We start from the raw sequence: 24,575 nt of genomic DNA, 5'->3' as shown, positions 1-24,575 counted from the left end.
GTATTTGAAATTAAGCAACACACATCTAAATAACACATGGGTCCAATAAAAATATCAAAAAGAAAATTTAAAAACATTTGGAACCAAATGAAAATGAAAACACATCAGCATTTGTAGGATGCTAGGAAAGCAGTTCTTAGATGAAAGTTAATAGCTTTAAATACCTAGGTCAGTAAACAAAGATCTAGAATCATTAAACTAAGTTTTGCCTTCAGAAACTATAAAAAGAGGAACAAACAAAACCCCAAACCAGTAGAACAAAGGAGTTAATAAAGATTAGAGGAGAAATAAGTGAGACAGAAAAGTCATAGAGAAAGTCAATGAAACCTAAAAGTTGGTTCTTTGGAACTATCAATAAAATTGACAAACCTTTAGATAGACTGACAATAAAAAAGAAGGCAGTTTACCAAAACCACAATTAAAAAAGGACATCACTTTTGACTCTACAGAAACTTAAAGGATTATAAACGAATATTGTGAACAACTTTATGGTAACTATAACTATGTCTGGGGTCCCCATGACCATCCACAGGTTCAGTGACTCACTAGGACTCACAGGACTCACCACATAGTCACACTCACAGTGAGTCACTTTTATTAGGTAATGGTGGAAATCCTCCCCAAATCCATGTTCCTAGATGCCACCCAAGGGCCAACATTGTTAGCAGGCCTTTTGGAGGATAGTGGTTCAAACCTGCTATGTTTACTTTTTTCTCTATACTGACAAATTAGACACCTTGAATGAAATGAACAAATTCCTAAAAATATACACATTGTCAAAATTGACTCAAGAAAAAATAGCAAATCTGAGTAGACCTATAATAGGTAAGAAATCTTGGCCGGGCGCAGCGGCTCACGCCTGGAATCCCAGCACCGTGGGAGGCCGAGGCGGGCCGATCACGAGGTCAGGAGATCGAGACCATCCTGGCTAACACAGTGAAATCCCGTCTCTACTAAAAATACAAAAAGTTAGCTGGATGTGGTGGCAGGTGCCTGTAGTCCCAGCTACTCAGGAGGCTAAGGGAGGAGAATGGCGTGAACCTGGGAGGTGGAGCTTGCGGTGAGCCGAGATCGCACCACCACTGTACTCCAGCCTGAGTGACAGAGCAAGACTCTGTCTCAAAAAAAAAAAAAAAAAATTGATTTGGGGATTAAATCTCTTCCCATGATATTCACTGGTGTAGTCTGTCAAATATTTAAAGAAAAAATAATTCTAATCCATCACAAACTTTCAGAAAATAGAGAACATTTCTCAACTTAGTCTGTGGAGCCAGTTTTTACCTTCATATCAAAGCCAAACAAAGATATCCATGAAAACTATATACCAATATCCCTTATGAATGTAGGTACAAAAATTCTTTTAAGATTATTAACAAATAGAATCTAGTAACATATAAAATGGATTAGATTCATTACCCCAGGAGTGGGATATATAGTTTTGTTTTGTTTTGTTTTTTTACGTCTGAAAAATCAATAGACTAAATGAAAAAGCCAACTAACCATTTTCAGTAGGTGCAGAAAAAGCATTTGACAAAATCTCAGTACCTATCATTATTTAAAAAACAAAAGCTTTCAACACATTAGGAAACATCCTCAGCCTGATAAAGGGCGTCTATGAAAAAGTCACAGTTAACAGCATATTTGATGGTGAATGACTAACTGCTTTCTCCCTAAAATCAGGAACAAGCCAAGAGTGTCCACTCTCATTCCTTGATTTCGACATTATACTTACTCAACATTTTTCTTGTGGTTTTAGCCATTGTAAACAGGGAAGAAAAAACTAAAAGGCATCCAGTTTGGAAAGGCAGAAATAAAATTCATTATTCACAGGTTATGTATGTAGAAAATCAAATAGAATTTATTAAAAAGCCACTAGATCTAATAAACAAGTCTAGAAAGAATGTAGAATACAAAGTCATTATACAAAAACCAATTGTATTTCTGTCTCTCTCTTTTTTTTTTTGAAGGCAGAGTCTCACTCTGTCACCCAGGCTGGAGTGCAGTGGCGCGACCTTGGCTCACGGCAGCCTCTGCCTCCTCGGTTCAAGTGAAAGTGATTCTCCTGCCTCAGCCTCCTAAGTAGCTGGGATTATAGGCGCGCACCACTGTGGATTTCACCATGTTGGTTGGGCTGCTCTCGAACTCCTGACCTCAAGTGACCTGCCCACCTCAGCCTTCCAAAGTGTTGGGATTACAGGTGTGAGCCACTGGGTCTGCCCAAAAGCCACAGTATTTGTATATGCTAGCTATGAACATTCCAAAAGTGAAATTAAGAAGAGTTCATTCTCGATAGCCTAAGAACAAAAACTTGTTAAAAAGAAATATAAGAATTGCACATTGAACCTACAAACATTACTGAGAGAGATTCAAGAAAATCTCAGCCAACTGTGGTAGCACATACCTGTAATCCCAACACTTTGGGAGGCCAAGGCGGGAGGATTTCTTGAGCCCAGGAGTTTAAAACCAGCCTGGGCAACATAGGGGAACCCTGTCTCTACAAAAAAATAAAAAATAAATAGTGGTATGCACCTGTGGTCCCAGCTACTTGGGAGGCTGAGGTGGGAGGATCATTTGAGCCCAGAAGGCAGAGGTTGTGGTGAGCCCAGATGATGCCGCTGCACTCTCGCCTGGGTGACAGAGCGAGACCCTGTCTCAAAAAAAAAAAAGAAAAAAATCTGGATAAATGGAGAGCCCTTTCCTATCCTTTGATTCCATTGTTGAATATTGTCAAGGTGGCAGTTATCTTAAAATTGATACATAAATTCCTTGTGGTACGTACCTATGCAAATCATAGCATGTATTTTGTAGGAATTGATAAGCGGATCCTAAAATTTTATGGAAATGCAAAGTACCTAGAATAGCCAAAGCATTTTGGAAAAAGAACAGCATTAGAGGACTTACACTACTCCATTTCACAACTTTAGTAACCAAGGCATTGTGGTAATGGTAGAAGGATACGCATATAGATCAATGGATCCCAATTGAGAATCTAGAAATAAATATCTTCATGGTCAATTCATTTTCAAACAAAGTGCCATGATCATTCAGTGAGGGAAGGACAGTCTTTCAAGCACTAGTGCTGAAACAATCGTTATCCATGTGCAAATTTAAAAAAAGAAGCCAGGCCTGGTGGCTTGTGCCTATAATGACAGCACTTTGGGAGGCTAAAGTGGGAGAATCGCTTGAGCCCAGGAGATTGAGGCTGCAGTGAGCCAGGATCTCACCACTGCACTGTAATCTGGGCCACAGAGCAAGGTCGTTTCAAGGATGGAAGGAAGGGAGGGAGGGAGGAAGGGAGGAAGGGAGGGAGGGAGGGATTTGGACTACATGAAAATGACTTCACTTGGATATTAGACAAAATGTAGGAGGTAAAACTAAACTTTTAGAAGATAGTCTGTGATTTTGAACAAGAAGTTCTTGCCTATGACTACAAAAACACTGTGTATAAAAAATTAGATTTTATCAAAATTTAAAACCTTTGTCATTCCAAAGAAACCATTAAAACAATGAAAAGATAAGCCACAAAATATTTTTGAATCATACATCTGATATAGGACTTGCATCCAGACTATGTAAAGAACTCTTATAAATAAAGATAAACAACCTAGTTTTACAGTGGGCAAAGGGTTTAATAATTAGACATTGTATTGATCATTAGACAAATGCGGTCAAAACAACAGTGCAACCAAAACAATACTGTTTCACATCCTCTAGAATAATTATAATTAAAAAGTCATACAGTACCAAATTTTGTTGAGGACGTGGATAAACTAGAATCCTTACGTGTTGCAAGCAGAAATGTGAAATGGTACAACCAGTTTGGAAAATAGTTTGGCAATTTATTTAAAAGTTAAACATAAAAATACCAAACAACCTAGCAGCCCGCTCCCAGATATCTGAGAGAAATGAAGACAATGACATGTCCACACAGAGACTTAGTCCACGCAGAGACTTACACACAAATGCTCGTAGCAGCATTGCTTATTATGGCCACAAAAGTAGAGACAATGCAGGTGTTCATCAACTGGTGAATAAATGAACAAGTTATATGTCCATAAAATTGAATATAGTTCAGCAACTGCAGTTGGCCCTTGATCAATGAGAAGGTTAGGGAGGAATACTGACCCACACACAGTCAAAAAGCTGCGTGTAACTTCTGCCTCCCGCAAAATTAACCTTTTTTTTTGAAATGGAGCCTCAGCTCTATCGCCCAGGCTGGTGTGCCATGGCGCAACCTTGACTCACTGCAACTTCCATCTCCTGGGTTCAAGCGATTCTCCTGCCCCAGCTTCCCGAGTAGCTGGGATTATGGGCCTGTGCCACCATGCCCAGCTAATTTTTGTATTTTCAGTAGAGATGGAGTTTTGCCATATTGGCCAGGCTGGTCTCAAACTCCTGACCTCAGGTGATCCGCCCGTCTCGGCCTCCCAAAGTGCTAGGAGTATAGGTGTGCGCCACCGTGCCCAACCCCAAATTTAATTACTAATAGCCTGCTGTTGACTGGAAACCTCACTGATAACATAGGCGATTAACACATCCTTTGTTTGTTACATATGTTGTGTGCTGTTATTTAAGAATGTTTTTAAGGAAATCCTAAGGAAGAGAAAATATATTTACTCCTTATTAAGTGGAAGTTGGTCACATCCCCATAGTGGTTTTCATCCTTATCTTCTTCCCATTGAGTAGGCTTGGGGGATAGGAGGAAGAGGATGGTGGTCTTGTTATTTCAGGGATGGCCAAGAAGGAAGACAATTTGCCCGTAAGTGGAGCTGCACAGTTCACACTGGTGATGTTCTCAGCTGTAAATAGAATTAACTCCTGACACATGGATAAAGCTGAAAAGCATTAGCTAAATGAAAGAAGCCAGACACAAAACGCTACTATTATATGATTCCATGTATATGAAATGTCTAAGAAAGTCAAACAAACATACAGAGACAGAAATCACATTAGTGGCTGTGTAGGGTAGAGGTGGGCATGAAGATTAATTGCAGTGAGCGTGAGGGAGCTGGCATGTTGGCAGACATCAGTAATCCCAGCTACGTCGGAGACTGAGGCAGGAGGCTCCCTTGACCCCACGAGTTCAGTGGGCAACTACAGCAAAACCCCCATCTTTAAAAAACAAAAATAAAACACCAAAAAGGGAACATGTATTTTTAAAAAGGGCAGGAGTGAATTTCCTGGGGGGTGATGGAAATGACCCAACACTGGATGTGGTGATGGTTGCACATCCCTATCATTTTACTCATTGCACACTTACAAAGATGAGTCTTATAGGGTGTAAATTATACCTCACAAAAGCTGGTTTTTAAAAGTATAATGCAAACTAAAGTTCAAAAGCAACACACATATAAGATCTCAAACTGAAACAGGTTTCAGTTGCATGTCCTCAAGTATTCTGACTTGGAGGGACAAAGCAAGTATACGTGAGGTGATCTTTTCTTTTATTCATATTTTAAGTATTCAAGATAGAAATTAAAAGACTATATAATGATAGAATGGTATAAAAAGTGGACAGTGGCTGGGTGTGGTGGCTCACACCTGTAGTCCCAATACTTCAGGAGGCCGAGGCAGGCGGATCACTTGAGGTCAGGAGTTCAAGACCAGCCTGGCCAACGTGATGAAACCCCATCTCTACCAAAAATACAAAAATTAGCTGGGCATGGTGGTACATGCCTATAGTCCCAGCTACTTGGGAGGCTGAGGCAGGAGAATCCTTGAACCCAGGAGGCGGAGATTTCTGTGAGCTGAGATTGTGCTGCTGCACTCTAACCTGGGCAACAAAGCAAGACCTTGTCTCAAAAAAAAAAAAAAAAGGGCGGTGGATAGTGGCCAGGCATGGTGGCTCACACCTGTAATCTCAGCACTTTAGGAGGCTTAAGCGGGGTATAGCTTGTGTCCAGGAGTTCTAGATCAGCCTGTTCTAGACATTACAAAACCCTGTCTTTACTAAAAATACAAAAATGAACCAGGTGTGCTAGCGCTCACCTGTAGTCCCAGCTACATTGGAGGCTGAGGTGGGAGGATTGCTTGAGAACCTGGGAGGCGGAGGCTGCAGTGAGCCAAGACCATACCACTGCTCTCCAGTCTGGGCAAGAGAGCAAACTCTGTCTCAAAAAGAAAAAAAAAAAAAGGACAAGAGGCTAGGTGCAGTGTCTTATACCTGTAATCCTAGCACTTTAGGAGGCCAGGGTGGGAGGATCACTTGAGACCCAGAGTTCAAGACCAGCTTGGGCAACATAGTGAAATCCCATCTCTATTAAAAAAAAGTGGACAAGAAAAATGTAAAAGTAAAGACATTTGCTTTGCTTTATAATTAGTAGAAACATGCTGAGTATAAGACTGAAAGATTAACTGTGAAGACGTGCCATAGACACACACATTATATATTTTAGAGTTAGAAATGTAAGCCAAGCTACTCCAGTTTAATGAGTCTTATTTAATCCAAAAAGTTACACAGTCATTTAAATGGAAAACATGGATGTATTGTTCACAAAAGCAATGGAAGTAAACCCTTTTGTTTAAAAAAAATCTGCAATATAATATTGCTTTTATTTTTAAGATTAGTAAAAATGCCGTTTTGTTTGGAAATTTGTGAACTATCTGCAAACTAACTCATCTTAGAGTGTGAAAGGATTCTTGGTTCTTGGTTAGAGCTTTTGTCCTTTTTCTTTGAGCCCTTTCTGTTTTCCCTGTGAACTTCTAGGCTGTTGTCCGTTGTCTCCTGTTTTCCAGACAGAATAAATGCTTGGTTTCATTCTGTTCTCAGTGGAGATGCTGTCTGTTACATATTCATCACCTTAGAAAAACATTATTGAAATATTTCATCCGATTTATAGATCACTATCTGTTTCCATAGCTGTCTCAGTTTCTTCTGGTTGTTCATCTTCCAAAATCATATTTAATAATTTATCACAGATTTTAATTTTTTATGACATACTCAATCATTTTTAGTTATAGAAGAAAAAATCAGTTTTAGTTGGATGATATAGTACCTCTAAAATAGAGAAAAGAATTTGGCATAAATATCAAACAGTCACAAGATTGGGATTTGAATCTTAGACCAAGTTGATTATCAGCCTTGTGAGTTCGGGTAACTGAGTCCTTAAACTAGCATCCTCATCTACCTAAAAGAGGGCGATTGCAAAATTTATTGAGCTAACAAACGTTTAATGTGTAACAGTTGTACAATTTTTCTTATGCCTGGAATAAGCAGTAGCTTTTATAAAATTATGAAATCAATTATTTCTTTCATTTTGAGACTGGCAGTTTTTAAAACATTTCTAAGTATACTTTTCCTTCATTCTCCTGGTGTTTTTTCCGTATAACTTTCAATTGTTTAAAATATATCTAGTACAAAAAATAGTTAATTGACAGGTATTGATTTATACCTGCTATATGCCAGGCATCCTGTGATGGACACTCTAGGGATTTTTAGAAGGATGTACAAGTGAGTGTCTGCCAGGAATACTTCCTCCCTTAGGGAGACACACATGCATGAAATAATTGGGGAGCCACTCAGTGCTTAGCTTTGCATACCTACGTGGCGGGATCAGCATAGTATTATTATGAAAGGGGTTCTGACTCAGGTCTGGAAGACTTCATATAGGAGGCATTCATTGTGCTAGGCCCTAAATAATTAGGATTACTTAGGATTTGACCAGAAAGAGAAAATACCCTCAGTAGGGGAACCACATGAATCAGGAATCTGGTTGGAGTAGAGGGAGTCTGAAGTAAAGGTAGAAAGTTAGGTAACTGCAGGTAGAGGGATTTGGATTCTGTATACTGATTGTTGTTTGAACTCTCGTTAGTGCTCCAAACATGAACAGGACACACATGGTACCTCTTTCCATGGAGTTATAATCAAGCAGAGAAGATAAACACTGAGTATGATGTCATGACTGTGGGCAGTGACTGAGGTCCAAGGGGTCAGAGAGGACTGCGTCTGAATAGGAGTTGAAGAGTGGAGAAGAGTATTCTAGGCACAAGGCCCCTCAGGAGTGAAGGGTCTGAGGTGGGGAAAAGCTAAACAAAAGTAATTGTAAGTACAGGAACGAGACAGCATGGCTCAACATGGTAGATAGGGTAATAGTAAGTTCCGTTCCGAGCAGAAGTGTGCCTAAAGCAAGGGCTGTCAGTCACCAGAGGATTTGAAAGAAGGGAGATGTGGCGTCGATGCTGCCTAAGCTGTGCTTTCCAATGCCGCACTAGGGTGTACCATCTCACACGTGCAGCAGCCACGGAACCGGGCAGCCAGAGCCCTGCTGAAGAATGGCAGCTGTCTCAAGCAGCTAGCAGGGTTCTTAGCTTCTTCTCTGCCGTCTAATTGGGACCTGGAGAACCAGCAGGAAGCATTGGGTGGGAGTGTGGAGGGAACCAGTGGTGGCAACAGAAGCCCTACAAGGCACAGTTCCCACAGGTGAAGTGTGGAGAGGAAGAGTGGGCCAGAAAGGCGTGCGTCCTGGCTGATAGGGTTCTTAATGGAGCCCATGCTCGGGGTGGGAGGGGCAGTGGTTGTGGAAAGGTCCCATTTCAGTCTGGCGAGCTGCACTAGCTGAAAACCTGTCCTGAGAATGGGGTGAGAAGTTCACGTTAAGTAGCACAGAGAACACACACTCCATCAGAAGCTTCTCTGGGTCTCGTCTTTTCAGCCAGGCATTCACGATAAATCTCCAGAATTATGATCCTCTTCTGACTTTTGTATGCCATAGCTCTCTGCCTTTCTGTTTCTGCTTATACTCAGAGAAAGTCATTATACAGTGGCAACTCCTTGCTTTCCAGGCTCCTCCCTCCACAGATAACCCTTCTCACCCTGTAGGATGGTGCTGTCTACAGAAATTGAAGAACCCTTGTGTCAGAATCACATAAGGTAATTGGAAAGACACTGATTCCAGGATCCTCCCCCTACCCCCCCCAGACAGTCTCAAGGGATGGACCCGGAGACCCATGCTTTCACCATGTGCCAGTTTTGCCCCTCCCTTCATTGTAGGGCAGAAGCAGTAGGTTTGGCAGCTCTCTGTGCTGTGCATTTCAATGTGAACTAGTAAGAACTGGTAAAAGTCAAAAGGAGAGACACCCAGATCACTGCCCTTACTGAGTTTGTAGTCCAAGGCTCCTGTAGTCCTCAGAGCCCTCTCTATACCTCCATGACAGTATTGTCCTTTTCCTTTCGTATTTTCATTCTTTGCATACTTGACTGGCAGTAAGGAAAAGCCCAGAGTTTCATGAAGTTAAAGTTTGTGTCATGTCTTTCGGTTCTCTGCAGTGGTCAGCAAAATGCACTGAACAAAATAAATATGGGTTGCACTGAAATGATTTTATTAAGATATTTAGTTTGGTTGTTAAGCTTTCTTTTCATTTAAGGCTATGTTTTATACCTAATTTTAAAATTCCACATTGGAATATAAGTATTCCATATATACTGTATGTACCAATGTAAGTGTAAGCATTTTGTTTTCTTGCCTTGTCAAGCAAGAGCTTGGTCCTGTTTATTCTAAAACATGCCCTTTACCTGATGACTGAAGGACGTCTGTGCCAGTGCCCTGTCCATGACGTCATTGACAGGAAAGGCCACTCAGTGTGTGGTTTCACTTGTTACCTGTGGTTAGCAGAGTGAGTTCTTTGTCATGTAGGTAGCGGATCTGTGGTAGTGTGAAGGGGAAGTTATGGGTTCTTGGATAGTTTACAGTAATGCATACTTGTCTGAAAATTATGGATCTGTTTTCCTGGTTTTTAAAGATTTATATAGACTTTACTGTTACTGTTTAATCATCTTAAGTTGTGTTAAATCACTGTCTGATTAAATAGCTGTAGTTTTATCTGTATGTCTGTAAGAATTTTGTGGACATTCTTTCCATTGTTGAAAGGAAGATGAGGTAATTTAGATAAACGTGTAACCAAATAATAATGTTGCTTTTTAATCTTTTTATCAGTCAGCAATATCAGATGCTTCTTACTGGGTATTTTTTTTGGATGGTTGAACAAAATTAGTTGGATGGCTCTTCACCTTTTTTCCATCATATTCTCTTAAAAACTTATTTAGTTCTATATTATCTAGCATTGAATAGAAAAATGTCACACTTTGTAAAATATAGAAAATTCACTGTGAATACAAAAAATGCTTTATGAAAACGAGTAAAAAGAAATCACAAACACACTGTAGAATACCTTTAAATATCAGTAATTTGGGCCACTTAATGTAAATCTGTGTTCTTTATTCTAAATGCCTATCGAGGAAATGAGGACTATAAGTATACTGTTGTTTTACCATTTAAAGTTTTTTAGCTTCTAATCGAATGTGGATTTGACTACCTTAGAAAAGATGGAGCTTGAAGTTGAAGTGTACTGCTGTGGCAGGAAGTCAGGGTTTAAATTGCATTTATATTTTTGCCTGAGTTTGCACATACTTCTACTGTATCTTCCATCTGGTTCATACATTTTTAAAAAAAATTCATAATTATCAAAATCTAAAACTGAAACACTTAAGCAGTAGCTTTTAAAAAATAAAAATAGCCTTTAAAAAAATAAATGCAATGGTTCCATTTTAAAACTTCCATAAGCTCTTAATTTTCGTTTTTTCTTTACATCTGAAGTAGAACTGGAGAGTGCTTCCACCAGCAGATACATGAGACTGTCCACTAGCCTTCCTTGGCAGGCTCTGTGTCCCAGGCGGGTTGTTTGAAGTCATCACTTGATTTACTTTTTTGTCTTTTCTGTGCTTCTCTTTTCTCACTGGCAGCAGAAGAGGAGGAAGGTAAAATCATATAAAGGATCTACATGGGTTTGAAATGCTGTTTTAGAAATCAGTTTCCTAGGTTCCAGGATGGAAGACATTCTTAACTGATAGCAAGTTCATATGGTGATGGACCTGAGCTTGGAGGTGGGATCTCAAGTCTTAACTGATAGCAGTTCATATGGTGACGGACCTGAGCTTGGAGGTAGGATCTCCAGAGTTGGTCTCATTGGCACAGCTGCTAAGCAGAATCATGTAGCCTTAAGCTGTGGATGTTAGAGGTCTGGGTGGGGATCTCTTACCCCTGCAGTGATGCTTACAGTGCTTCTCGCTTCAGGATGGAAGTGGAGGACAAGGCAAGCGGTATTTTGGGACAGTCCTTTTGCTCTGCAGGTCTGTCTTTTGCATTACAGAGTGTTTCACCTCCCAGGCATGGGCCTGCTAAATGCTGGTGGCACACCTCCATGCCTGTGACAGCATAGAGTTCCCTCCCACAGGGTTTCCAGACACCCCCAGGAGAGCTTTACTGCCCCTGTTGAGACCCACTGTCCGATGAGACCCACTGTCGGATGCTTAAGTTTGAGGAGCATTTAGAGGAAGAAGGAAAAGGTGCCCCTCACTGGTGAAGGGAGCGGGAATGGCAAAACTCAGGAACAAATGGTAGGCTGTTATATTTGCCTACATACCAACAGTTCTGCTGTTCTTTATTTCTTTCTGAATTTCCAAGTTTCCATTTGGTGTCATTTCCCTTTTTTAAAATCATTTCATGCAGCATAGATCTCCCAGTGATGAATTCTCTCAACATTTATTTATCTGAAAGTGTCTTTTTTTGCCATCATTTTTCAAAGACAGGTGGAAATTTTTGTGTGACAGAATTTTCCTTTCAGCACTTTAAAGACGTTGTTTTGTTGTTTTCTGGCTTACGTTTTTTCTGATGAGAAGTTGTTCCCTTTTATATAATGAGTCTTTAAAAAAAAAAACTTTACTTTTTAGAACAGTTTTACATTTATGGAAAAATTGTGAGGATAGTACAAAGAATGCCTGCAAACCCCGCACCCAGTTTCCCCTGTTAGGTACCATGTGAGATGTTGATTTGTTGTACCACAGTGAACTAATGTTGATACATAATTATTAACCAAAGTCTATTACTTTATTCATATTTCCTTAGTTTTCACCTAGTTTTTTTTCTGTTTTAGGATCCCACCCAGGACACCACATTACATTTAGTCATCATGATCCATTAGTTTCCTCTTGGCTGTGATACTTTTTCAGACTTTGCTTGTTTTTGATGACCTCAACAGCTTTGAGGACTGCTGTTCCAGCATGTTGTAGAATGTCCTTCAAGTGGGACATGTTGGATAGTTTTCTCATACTTAGGCTAGGGATATGGGTTTTTGGGAGGAAGACCACAGGGATTTATAAAGTACCATTAGCATGCATCCTATCGTATCGAGTTTACGTGCTGTCAGTGTGAAGGACCACCGGTAATGCTGACTTTGGTCACCTGGCTGAGGAGGGATTTATAAAGTACCATTAGCATGCATCCTATCGTATCAAGTTTACGTGCTGTCAGTGTGAAGGACCACCAGTGATGCTGACTTCGGTCACCTGGCTGAGGTAGTGTCTGTCTGCTTCTCCACTGTGAAGTTAACTCCTTTTTTCCCCTTCCATACAATAACTTTTGACATCACTGAGTACAGCCCACACTTGGTAAGTGGGGGTTTATGCTCCATCTCCCTTAGGGTGGAGTATCTACAGAATTATTTGGAATTTTTCTGCATGGGTGATTTGCCTCTGCTCCATTTGTTAATTTGTTCAGTCATTTATTTGTATCAGTATGGACCCATGAGTATTTATTTTATACTTAGGATTATAATACAGTATAACTTTGTTACTCAAATTATCCCATCTTTGGCCTCTGGGAATTCTTTGTGTTGGCTCCTGTGTCCTTTGACATGCCTCCATTGTTGTGGGTGTTGGTTTTTTGTTTTTTTGTTTTGTTTTGGTTTAGTTTTTGAGCACTTTCTTACTTTCTGGTGCTGTAAGATGTGCCAGGCTCCTTTTGCATATATTTTCTGCCCCTTGAACATTATTGAACTTCATCAGTAATGACACATCAATCCTAGAATCAGCCATTTTTCCAAGGAACCCTGGTTCTGTTTATTGGCAGAGTAGTAGTAAAAACCAAGATCCGGGCATTAGATGTGATGTTACTACCGAGATGCCTGTTGCTTCTGGGCCTTCTCAGCTGACAGAACAAGGAAATACATGCATGTATCCTAACTCCTGCATATATACATATCTATAAATATTTCTTTTTTTGTTTGTTTGTTTGAGACAGAGTCTCTCTCTGTCGCCCAGGCTGGAGTGCAGTGGCACAATCTCCACTCACTGCAAGCTCTGCCTCCCGGGTTCACGCCATTCTCTGCCTCAGCCTCCTGTGTAGCTGGGACTATAGGTGCCCACCACCGCGCCCAGCTAATTTTTGTATTTTTAGTAGAGACGGGGTTTCACCGTGTTAGCCAGGATGGTCTCGATCTCCTGACCTGGTAATCCACCCGTCTCGGCCTCCCAAAGTGCTGGGATTACAGTCGTGAGCCACCACGCCCGGCCTCTATAAATATTTCTATCTGTAATCATCTGCGTTGATGTTAAGCTAACAATGAGTTCATACTTAGGTCTCCAACTCTAATACATTGCCACATGGATCACTGTAGCTCTTTCTCCTTTCTTATCACTGAACTCTCACTCCTAAATGAAAAACCTGGCTCTTGCCATCCTACATCTGTTTACTTAATTATTCAGTTCAGTGAACTCTCAGATTTATAAATTCTTTAATGTAAATAACAGATTTGGAGGCCTTTTAGAGTTCTAGTGCCTGGTGTGAAAGCTTCTGTAGCCCACTTTCCTCCCAACCTAAATCTCCCTTGGTTAGAATGCCTAACTCTGTACTTAACATTTCTTTTCCCACCCATTTAAAATTCTTTTATCAAAAACTTGTAAGAAAGCATAAATGTAAGCATCTTACTTGAAAGGGGCACAAAACTAGGGAGGTGAAATCTTGAAACATAGATAAGAGGAAGTATTCATTAAGTAAACCTGCAAATGGGTTAAAACGAGTATAACAAAGGTTTGTGGAGACATGGCTTAAGTGACAGTTCAAGTGGAGAAGGAGAATGCTTGGGAACCTTCAGTCACGTGAACTCAGTGTATGCTGATGTGTGCCGTGGCTTCAAAAAATTCTATTGAAATCTTACGCTGTATCCCTGTGGACACAATCAGATGTAGGGAGATGTTAGTGTCATGCTACTCTTGATACTGAAAGTATTGTATTTGTAGTTAACATTTACGTAAGTGAAGACACTGGAAAACCAATGTCCAGAAAAGAATAGGATAGGAAATCTCTGTACACAGGGTCTTATGAAGCATAATTTAGAATGTCAGCATCATAATGAATAATGTTAGTAGCTGTTTTAACCGATTGAATGAAATAGGAACCATGAATCTATACTGATCTAAAAAGTAAAAGTAAACTGAAGGTTTCATGAGGATGGAATATTTACCTAGCCTCAAAGCACCTCCCCACAGAATACATACTAATTACAAAGGGGAAAAGAGGAACTTCACGGTGCAGATGCCTGGAGGAATCACCTTTACCGAATTATCAAACTGGACTTTATCAGTAATGGCAAATAAAAAAAGCTGTAGGCCGCCTGATGGTGTACACTGCGAAGAGCACGGCCTCACCTCTCTATCATTACTGCCAGCAGCACCCGGCCTGAATCTGGCACAGGAAAATACCTTCTACAGATCAACTGGGCTGTGTGTAGTCTTCAAAAGTGCCAAGGTCACAAACACCAACAAAGACTGAGGGACAGTTTCAGACAGACGGAGATGACTGTGACGTGACGACTGAGTGCAGCGTATGACTCTGATCTGGGCTGCTGTGAAGGACCTTATTGGGAAAGTCGCAGAAGCTTGGATGGACTTCGGGATTAGATGGTAGTGACACATCAGTGTTAAGCTCCTTATTTGGGGGTTGTATTATGTTTATAAATTTTGTTTGTAGGAAAATACCAAATATTCGGGAGTGATGAGGCATCATGCTAGCAACGTACTCTTGAATGGTTCTGGGTTTTTTAAAAAGAGTTTTTATATGATATTTCCAATTTTTCGGTAAGTTTTAGATTCTTTAAAAAAAGATTTTTTTTTTTTAAATGAATGCTTTAGAACTCTAGAATTAGTATGGAAAAAAGACTGAAGTGGGGTCCCAGGGAGGCTGTCTTTGAACATTTTAAGAATTGTTATGTCAAGGAAGAATTCTCATTGATTCCAGGATGTGCAATTTAAAGTGGGAATGTTTCTTATATCCGATGACATCTTAGAATTTCTTGACAGATTTTTTTCTTCATGATACATAATGATGTACCTTGTGGTTGATGGTATTTTATATATCAATAAATGAAAAACAGGTTTTATTCAGTGGTATTTTTCCAGACGGGAGAACCAAGAGCCACAAACAGACATTTAGAAATTTAGATTTTGGCTGGGCGCGGTGGCTCACACCTGTAAGCCCTGCACTTTGGGAGGCTGAGGTGGGCGGATCACAAGGTCAGGTGATCAAGACCATCCTGGCCAACATGGTGAAACCCTGTCTCTACTAAAAATACAAAAAAATTAGCTGGGTATGGTGGTGTGCGCCTGTCATCCCAGCTGCTCGGGAGGCTGAGGCAGGAGAATCGCTTGAACCTGGGAGGCAGAGATTGCAGTGAGTTGAGATTGCGCCACTGCACTCCAGCCTGGTGACAGAGTGAGACTCCATCTCAAAAAAAGAAATTTAGATTTTAAGGAAAGAAGACTTGTCTGACACTTAAATCCAGGTGACCTGTGGCTAGAACCGCTCGGCTGAGAGGGATCAGTAATTTATAGGGGTTCCTGTATTGTGTCGAAAGTTGGCAGCCCTGGGAGCTCTTCACTGAGAGTCTGTGGCTCTCTACTGATGGGTGGCTTGTCTTCAGTGTCCACCCCCGTTCTGCCTCTGTGTGAAGGAAGAAAGCTTTCTGTTCTGGGCAGGTCCTTGCTCCTGCCCACTTTTGTTTCTCTTGACATACAGTCAAGAGATAGCATAAGAAGAAAAGCTGACATCCGGGTGCTATACAGTGGCCCCTTGGCCCTACTTGTATGTGATTGAAGAACTTCCTGCTCAAGGAAGAAAGAAAAGAAGACCCTTGGCTTTTGGCAACAGACTGTAGCCCAGTGTCCTCAGAAATTATCAGTGAGTGACTACCACTCAGTGGCTTACACATTCGGCTTCCCAGCAGCCGCATGGCAGGAGGTTCAGGTTCAAGCATTAGCAAAATTACAAGTTGGTCATTGCTGTGCATCTGTGGGCGCTGAGGGCTACTGTGGTGGTGGTGTACAGCACGTCCAAACCAGTCACTTCCACATGGGGAGACTCCAGTTTCAGTTTTGTGCAGCAGACCGTGTTCCTCCTCTCCATAGTCCCGTACTTCCCCTCCTGTCACTGCTCCCTGTTCATCAGAGGTCCTGCCACCATCCTGGGCAACTTCAGAATCCACCTGGAAAGTGAACAGCGAACAGAAATTCCTTCCACAGACCCTTCAGCCATTTTACTTTTCCAGGAGCCTGGCCCCATAGCTGCTCCCTGGGCCTCATCATCTCCCAGGATTGTTACAGCTCGAGTTGCAAACTCCTGTGTCCTATGCCCTGACCAGTGCCTCTTTCCTTTCTCCCCCTCTCTTCCTGTCATTTAGTTTTATTGAAGCTTCCAGTTCCCTGGACCCTTTCTTCCTTTTCTCCCAGTTTCCCTCCTGGCTTCACCTCTCCATCCTGCCTAGACTGCATGAACCACTATTCCAGTCACTTTGCCCAACAGTTTCACTGGGTCAGAGAGTGTTCACTGTCCCGTGTCTCACTTACCCTCAGGGCCATTTGGCTCCCCAATGCTTGAGTGTCCAGTGAAAGAGTTTGGACTTTATTTGTTTGACAGAAGGGATACATCAAAGGCTTTTCAAAGCAGAGTGACAGGGCAAATCTATATTTTAGGAAAACTGACAAGTCTCAGCAGGAAATCTATAATTGATGTAACCTCCATCTGTCAGAATTATTGCTATATTCATTTCATAAAAGAATGTAGAATGTGTCTGTTTTTCCACCTTGAGTTCTTGAAGGGATCAGTGAAGAGAAAAATGAGGACTGGGTTTGAAGCACTGAAAGTATTGTGGATAAACGTTTGAGAAGGACTTTGATTAAGTCAGTGGAGTGAGATGAAAACTTCTGGGAGCAGGAGTCAGCAGGACCCACGGAGACACAGGCAGCCAGAGCTCTGCCCCATGCGCAGCTTGACCCTGAATACACCTAACACTTCCCTCAGCAGCAGTCCTTCTGGACCCTCAAAGATTTTTTTTTTTTTTTTTAAACGAAGTCTCACTCTGTCACCCAGGCTGGAATGCAGTGGCGCAATCTTGGCTCACTGCAAGCTCCGCCTCCCGGGTTCATGCCATTCTCCTGCCTTAGCCTCCCGATTAGCTGGGACCACAGGCACCCACCACCATGCCCGGCTAATTTTTTTCTATTTTTAGTAGAGACGGGGTTTCACCGTGTTAGCCAGGATGGTCTTGATCTCCTGACTTTGTGATCCGCCGCCTGGGCCTCCCAAAGTGCTGGGATTACAGGCGTGAGCCACTGCGCTCAGCAGTGTTTGCCCAGGGCTTGGGACATGGGAGTGATGGGGCATGTCCCAAATATGCTTTGATACTTACAGTGTTACAGTCTAATTATTTTTATTTTTTATTTTTTATTTTTTTTAAGATGGAATCTCGCTCTGTCACCCAGGCTGGAGTGCAGTGGCACGATCTCAGCTCACTGCAAGCTCCGCCTCTCAGGTTCACGCCATTCTCCTGCCTCAGCCTCCCGAGTAGCTAGGACTACGGGCAGGCGCCACCACGCCCCACTAATTTTTTGTGTTTTTAGTAGAGAAGGGGTTTCGCTGTGTTAGCCAGGATGGTCTTGATCTCCTGACCTCGTGATCTGCCCGCCTCGGCCTCCCAAGGTGCTGGGATTACAGGCGTGGGCCACAGCGCTACGGTCTAATTATTCTTAACTCTTATCAGTCACTGCCTGCTCTGACCGGGCCTTTATTCTGATACCTACATTTCCTTTGGTGTGTGTATCCCTCTGAAGCTGGGCCAGAGCTCCTCAGATCTTTGAAAGTCAAGTGTCTGAGGCAGCTTTAGGTCAGGGTCTTTGAACCCTATCAGGCTTTAGGGGTGGAGTTTGGGGAGAAGGCCCTTTCTCCTAGGAGGGGACTCCTGTATAACTTTCCCCAGATTCTGTAAGACGTTTAAGACCTAAGGTGGCTAACACTCCAGTCCTTTGCAAGTGTTGGTGGTGGACTTTCGTTCTGCTGGCCTCTCTGCTGTCCTCCTGCCTGGTCGGCAGGGTCGGGCTCCTCTGCCCGGCCCTTGTCTGTGCTGTTGTAAGGACGCCACTGCGAGCGGCTTCTCTCCCTAGTCCGAAAGGTTTCCCTTTGCTCCTGAAGGCACGTGGATTTTTGCATCAAGAGCAGGTAATTTTCTACTCTCTTTAAGAGGTGAAAGGAGCCTTATCATAGTATGTATTCAATAAATATTGTTGAATGGATAGTTGAAATAATTACACACTTCTTTTCCCAAACAGCTTCCCCATTGAAATTAGTTGGTGTTCTTATTTAGTGTTCTTTGAATAGAATTACATGGATTGGTTTCCTTGGCTACCTGTTCAGCTTTCCCTACTCCTTTTCCAGCTTGAGTCTTCAAGAGGGAGCCTCAACTGATTTCTAAAACCATTTGTACCTGGTGTGATTATAAAGCAATGAGACTGATTGTCATATGTTGTTTGTGGGATCCGTCTCAGTTACTTTATAGCCATACCTGGTATCTTATACCACAGATCATGGCCTGTTGAACAACATTTTAAAAGAGATTTCTAAAGGGAAATTTAAAGTGGCTTAGCATTATTTTATGATTGTCTCTAACTTACTGATGAAAACTCTTATTTCAGAAAGGTAATTAGACGTTAATTAGATGTTTATTGCTTGCTTTAATTTTATAGTTTTTTTGTGGATTTTTAATCAGTATTCTGATAAACTGCTCTTCTAATAAAGTGGCTGTAAGAATTTTGAGTAAGGTAGTAAAAAGATATATGTTCCATTGGGTTACATTTCCTGTAAAACTCCTTTTACTGTTATATTTCTCTTCCTTTTTTTTGAGGGTCTCACTCTGTCACCCAGGTTGGCATGCAGTGATGTGATCTCAGCTCACTGCAGCCTCAACTTCCTGGACTCCAGTGATCCTCCCACCTCAGGCTTTAGGGGTGGAGTATGAGGAGTACTCCTGAGTATCTGGGAACACAGACATGTGCCACCATGCCTGGCTAATTTTCCTGTTTTTGTGAGAGACAGGGTTTCGCCATGTTGCCCAGGCTGGTCTTGGACTCCTGAGCTCAAGCAGTCCACCTGCCCCAGCCTCCCAAAGTGCTGGGATTACAGGCATGAACCACTGCACGCAGCCTTGTTGAATTTCTTTTTCACTTGCATGTAGTCTTCTGTGACTGCATGTAACACAGTGGTTCTTTTAACTAAATATAATAAATGAAACATGTAAAACCAAAATATTTCAGCGTGTTATTCATTGAAGAAGCATTGAAAAGGACAAGTTTTGGGGACTTTTGCTTGTTTGTTTTGTTGGTTTACATTTGTATGTACAAACCTTATTCAGATTCAAATAAGTGGTTATAATTTTATCTTTCCCAAAATAAAATATTTATTTCCCTTCTAATGACCCTAGTCCCTCTCAGGGGCTCTCTGGAGAAGGCACATGTAGAAGTTACATGTTGCCACCGGCAGCTTCAGCTTGTGAAAGGACAATTGCTGATAGATTGAAGTTTCTCTGTTTTCTTTTTTTTTTTTTTTTGAGACGGAGTCTCGCTCTGTGGCCCCGGCTGGAGTGCAGTGACCGGATCTCAGCTCACTGCAAGCTCCGCCTCCTGGGTTTACGCCATTCTCCTGCCTCAGCCTCCCGAGTAGCTGGGACTACAGGCGCCCGCCACCTCGCCCGGCTAGTTTTTTTTAATTTATTTTTTTTAGTAGAGACGGGGTTTCACCGTGTTAGCCAGGATGGTCTTGATCTCCTGACCTCGTGATCCGCCCATCTCGGCCTCCCAAAGTGCTGGGATTACAGGCTTGAGCCACCGCGCCCGGCCTGAAGTTTCTCTGTTTTCTTAAAAGACACTGGGAAGTTATTTCCCTTGTGGAGGAGGAAAGGGATAGCAGTTTCTTGCTGTCCATAGGAATAGATATTCAATTCCTCTAATGTTACTACTTCTGGAAATTATATAGGGGAAAGGTCTAGGTAACTATAAAGCAACTTAAGACCATCGTCGTAATTAACTTACATAGCCTGTGACTGTGGGCAGACTTCTGGACAACTATTAGAGGCTGGAGGTATTTTGATGCCAAACTAGTCCAGAGTGTTGAAGCCTGGACCTGTCTCTGGAACGTTTGATTTCCAGAAGAGTTCTGGGGTAAACTAGCAAGCAGCCTCACTCCACTCAAGTCTGGACGTAATACCCAAGTTAATTTCAGATGTCACTAATAAAAGGTACCACCATTTGGCACTTTGTAGCTCTGTTACCAGCTGTGTGTCCTGTGTCTCAGTGAGATTAGAAAGCGTGGTATCCTGTAGTTGTTTTTGTTCCTTGCACTAGTTCTACAGTCAGTGGGTGCTCCATGAATGTTCCTAGATTAGTGCAAGAAGTACCAATTTATGCTATAAAAACAGCACTTTACTCCATTTCTTAAGGAATTAAGACTTTCTGAAGATCATTTTAAAATAGAAAAGGTTTTACAGTGTAAATCTACCATGATGTTGATACACTTCTGTTGCTGTATAATGTTATATTGCTGTCTGTTGTCACATTTGGTTGGTTTAGTAATCTTTTTTAAATGTAGTTGTCAGACAAGTTAATATGGTTCTTAACACTGCAGAACAGAAATTCCTTCCACAGACCCTTCAGCCATTATGATGTTCTATGCCTTATGTCTGTTTAAGTCTTAAGTACCACACAACAAATTACATGTTCCCACTTGGTGCCAGCATACCCAGCTGCAGCTTCATTTCAGTTGAGAAGTGGAGTTCGCATGTCCTTTGCATTACCATATATGGTAGTTACCTAAGTAGTGTGTTTATATATTTGATGTTTCTATACATTTTAAATGTCACTTGAGTTATATATTTATTTTATATTACAGGCACTGGAGATATTATTGCTGTCATGATAACAGAATTGAGGGGTAAGGATATTTTGAGTTATCTGGAGAAAAACATCTCTGTACAAATGACAATAGCTGTTGGAACTCGAATGCCACCGAAGAACTTCAGCCGTGGCTCTCTAGTCTTCGTGTCAATATCCTTTATTGTTTTGATGATTATTTCTTCAGCATGGCTCATATTCTACTTCATTCAGAAGATCAGGTACACAAATGCACGCGACAGGAACCAGGTGAGCTCAGTACTCAACAGTGATTGGTTCTTACCAGCCAGAGTTCACAGACATCTGTCGTGTCCATGCATCTTACTAACATGTTTTTTCTTTTAAAAAATGTTGTTACCTTACTCAGTCATTTTAATATGTTGAAAATATCTACATAAGTATTTAAGGGATATTTAAAATAACCTAAAGGGTACTACATTTGTTGTGATCACCTAGAACAGTCTATTCAGGTAGATAGCTTGATATCATAGTATTATCTAGATAATTCTATTAATTTGGAGAAATATCACATAGTTGCATTTTTAAACTAGTAACTTTGGATGTTTCTGGAAATGGGAACTAGGAGGGGGGTTAGGGAGACTTCACACTACCCCTTCCTGTGTGAAATTCTTTCCCATGTGAATTTTGAACTGGGAAAGTATTATCTATTTAGAAAACGAAATCAATGAAAAACCTCTGTCATCTAAGCTCAGACATGGTTGGTAAGGGTGAGGTGGGGAGGAGCAACAGAACACATTTCTCTAGATAGTCATCCTAGAAGTTCCGTTGACAGCACATCTGAGGTGCTCAGGGAATTTGAGTTGAGTGAATAAACCTAGGACAAGCAGTGTGCTTCCCTGGTATGAGGGCCTGGAGACGGTGGCTGTCAGTTGGCAACTTAAGTTTGTTTGATGTGCTGTGGACAGGATACCCACCCTAGGAGCCAGGTTCGGGCTGTTAGGTCCCTATCCTAGACTTTGCATGTGGAAAACTACGAAGTGACTTGCTTGGAGAGTGGTTTGAAGTCAATTTTTTTATAACACTGTCTTCTCCTGACACAGTACATTCAAATCCCTGTGGGGACAGGGACATTGGGATTTTTATCCTTCCTCTTTCTAGTGGAAGCAGCATAGACTTTGACATGGAACCGGTCTCAGCTCATATCCCTCCTGTACCGCCGGTTTCCCATGATCCCTCATCCCTGACGGACAGTTTTTTTAGCATCTCAACTTCTTTCTTCATCTGAAAGTAGATATAAAATACCCAAACACTGTAGTTTTTTGAAGCTTTATGTGCCAGGCTCTGCCTGTGCACTTTTAATTTTTTTTATTTTGATAATTTTTATATTTGTAATTTTAGACTTAACAAAAATGTGCAAGATAAGTGTCAAGTATTCCCTTCACTCAGCTGTTTCTACAGCTGTTAATGTTTTACTATATTTCCTTTTCTATGTATCTATACTTTTTTAATTAAAAAAAATTTTTTTAAGAGACAGGGCCTTGCCCTGTCGCTCAGGCTGGAGTGTGGTGGCAGTCATGGCTCACTGCAGCCCCAACTCCTGGGCTCAAGCAATCCTCCAGCCTCAACCTTCTGAGTAGCTAGTACTAAAGGTATGCATCACCATGCCTGGCTAATGTTTTAATTTTTTGCACAGACCAGGTCTTGCAGTGTTTCCCAGGCTGGTCTCAAACTTGGGCTCAGACGATCCTCCCACCTTGGCCTCCCTAAATGTTGGGATTATGGGTATAAACACCACCCTCAGCCTTTGTATATCTACCTTAACAAAACTATTTGAGAGTAAGTTTGAGATATGATGCCATGTTACCCTTAAATACTTCGTTATATATTTTAAAAACAAGAACATTCTCTTACATGACCATAGTGTGGTTATCAAAAGCAGTAAATTAGCACTGATATAATACATTATCTGATTGATAGACCTTTCTTGGGTTTTGTAAAACTGGCTCAATAATGACCTTTATAGCAGAGAAAATCCTGGATTGATTGGAGCTCATTGGATTTTGCATTCAGTTGTCTCTTCTTACTTGGTTTTATGACATTGACGTTTCTGAAGAGTACAGATCGATTATTTTCTATTTGAGTTTATCTGATGTCTTATGTTCCTTCATGACTAGTTTCAGGTTATATGCATTTCGGGAAAATGTAGATTTGCTTGCATTTGTAAGAGATAATACAAATACAAAGAGGTCTCTTATCCCCTTCACTCATTTTCTCCCTGAGTAACAACATCTTGTATAACTGTGGTCAGTATCATAACCTGGAAATTGGCATGGATACAATCCACTGATCTTCCTGAATACACTGAAATCTCCCCACCTCTCCAGTTTAATTTGTACTTATTTGTGTGTGTGTGTGTCTGTCTTTAGTCTGTGCAGTTTTGTGGCATGTGTAGATTGACGTGACCAACATCACGGTCAGGATACAGACCAGTTCCGTCACAAGGGTCCCTTGTGCTGTTTGTCGCGGTCAGGATACAGACCAGTTCCGTCACAAGGGTCCCTTGTGCTGCTCTTTTATAACCAAACCCCTTCCCTAATCTGCCGCTCATCGGTTTCTCATCTCTATAGTTTTATCATTTCAAGAATGTTAAATAGGTGGAATCACGGGCCGGGCGCAGTGGCTCACATCTGTAATACCGGCACTTTGGGAAGCCAAGGTGGGTGGATCACTTGAGGTCAGGAGTTCAAGACCAGCCTGGCCAACATGGCAAACCACATCTCTACTAAAAACACAAAAACTTAGCTGGGCAAGGTTCCATGCGCCTGTAGCCCCATCCATTCAGGAGGCTGAAGCACGAGAATTGCTTGAACCTGGGAAGCAGAGGCTGCAGTGAGCCGTGATCGTGGCACTGCACTCCAGCCTGGGTGACAGAGTAAGACCCTCTCTCAAAAGGAGAAGAAAAAAGTAAAATCTCTAAACTACTGGAAATTCAGCAATATACTTCTCAATGATGTATAGATAAAAGAAGTCTCAAAAGAAAAAAATACATAGGACTGAATGAAAATGAAAATATAGCATATCAAAATATGTGAGGCACAACCTTAAAGAAGTGTTGAGAGAGAAATTTATAGCACTTAATTCTTACTTTAGAAAACAGCAAAGGCTTCAAATAAACTAATCACAGACTTAAATGTAAAACATAATATAAAACTTTCAGGAAAAATAGTAGAAAATCTTTGGGATATCTAGGGATAAGTAAAGAGTTTTTAGACTTGACACCAAAAGCACAATTCATAAAAGAAAAAAGTAATAAACTTCATAAAAAGTAGAAATTTTTGCTTTTCGAAGACCTTGTTAAGAGGTTGAACAAAACAAAATATAGACTGCAAGCCACAAGGTCAGGAGATCGAGACCATCCTGGCTAACACGGTGAAACCCCCGTCTCTACTAAAAATAAATACTAGGAAACAAGCTCGCTGTTTGTGGCCTGCATCCGATGGCGATTACGTTTACTCCTTCATTATGTTTACTCCTTTCCTGAGTGCACTGGTATGATCTCAGCTCTGTGCAA

At 41.3% G+C, this 24,575-nt stretch overlaps 1 protein-coding gene across 4 annotated transcripts in view; it reads left to right on the top strand.

Annotated features, from left to right (window-relative positions):
- The window catches only part of RNF130 (ring finger protein 130), a 111,878-nt gene that overhangs the window by 35,991 nt on the left and 51,312 nt on the right, over positions 1–24,575 (top strand). For all 4 annotated transcript variants that reach the window (XM_033178574.1, XM_033178572.1, XM_033178571.1 and 1 more), the window contains exon 3: positions 21,042–21,292. In XM_033178574.1, coding sequence (XP_033034465.1) covers positions 21,042–21,292 — 251 coding nt within the window. The remainder of the gene's footprint in view (positions 1–21,041; positions 21,293–24,575) is intronic.

The sequence above is a fragment of the Trachypithecus francoisi genome, unplaced genomic scaffold, assembly GCF_009764315.1.
Source record: "Trachypithecus francoisi isolate TF-2019V2 unplaced genomic scaffold, Tfra_2.0 Lachesis_group2, whole genome shotgun sequence".
Lineage (NCBI taxonomy): Eukaryota > Metazoa > Chordata > Mammalia > Primates > Cercopithecidae > Trachypithecus > Trachypithecus francoisi.
This window is presented reverse-complemented; position numbering and strand designations above follow the sequence as displayed.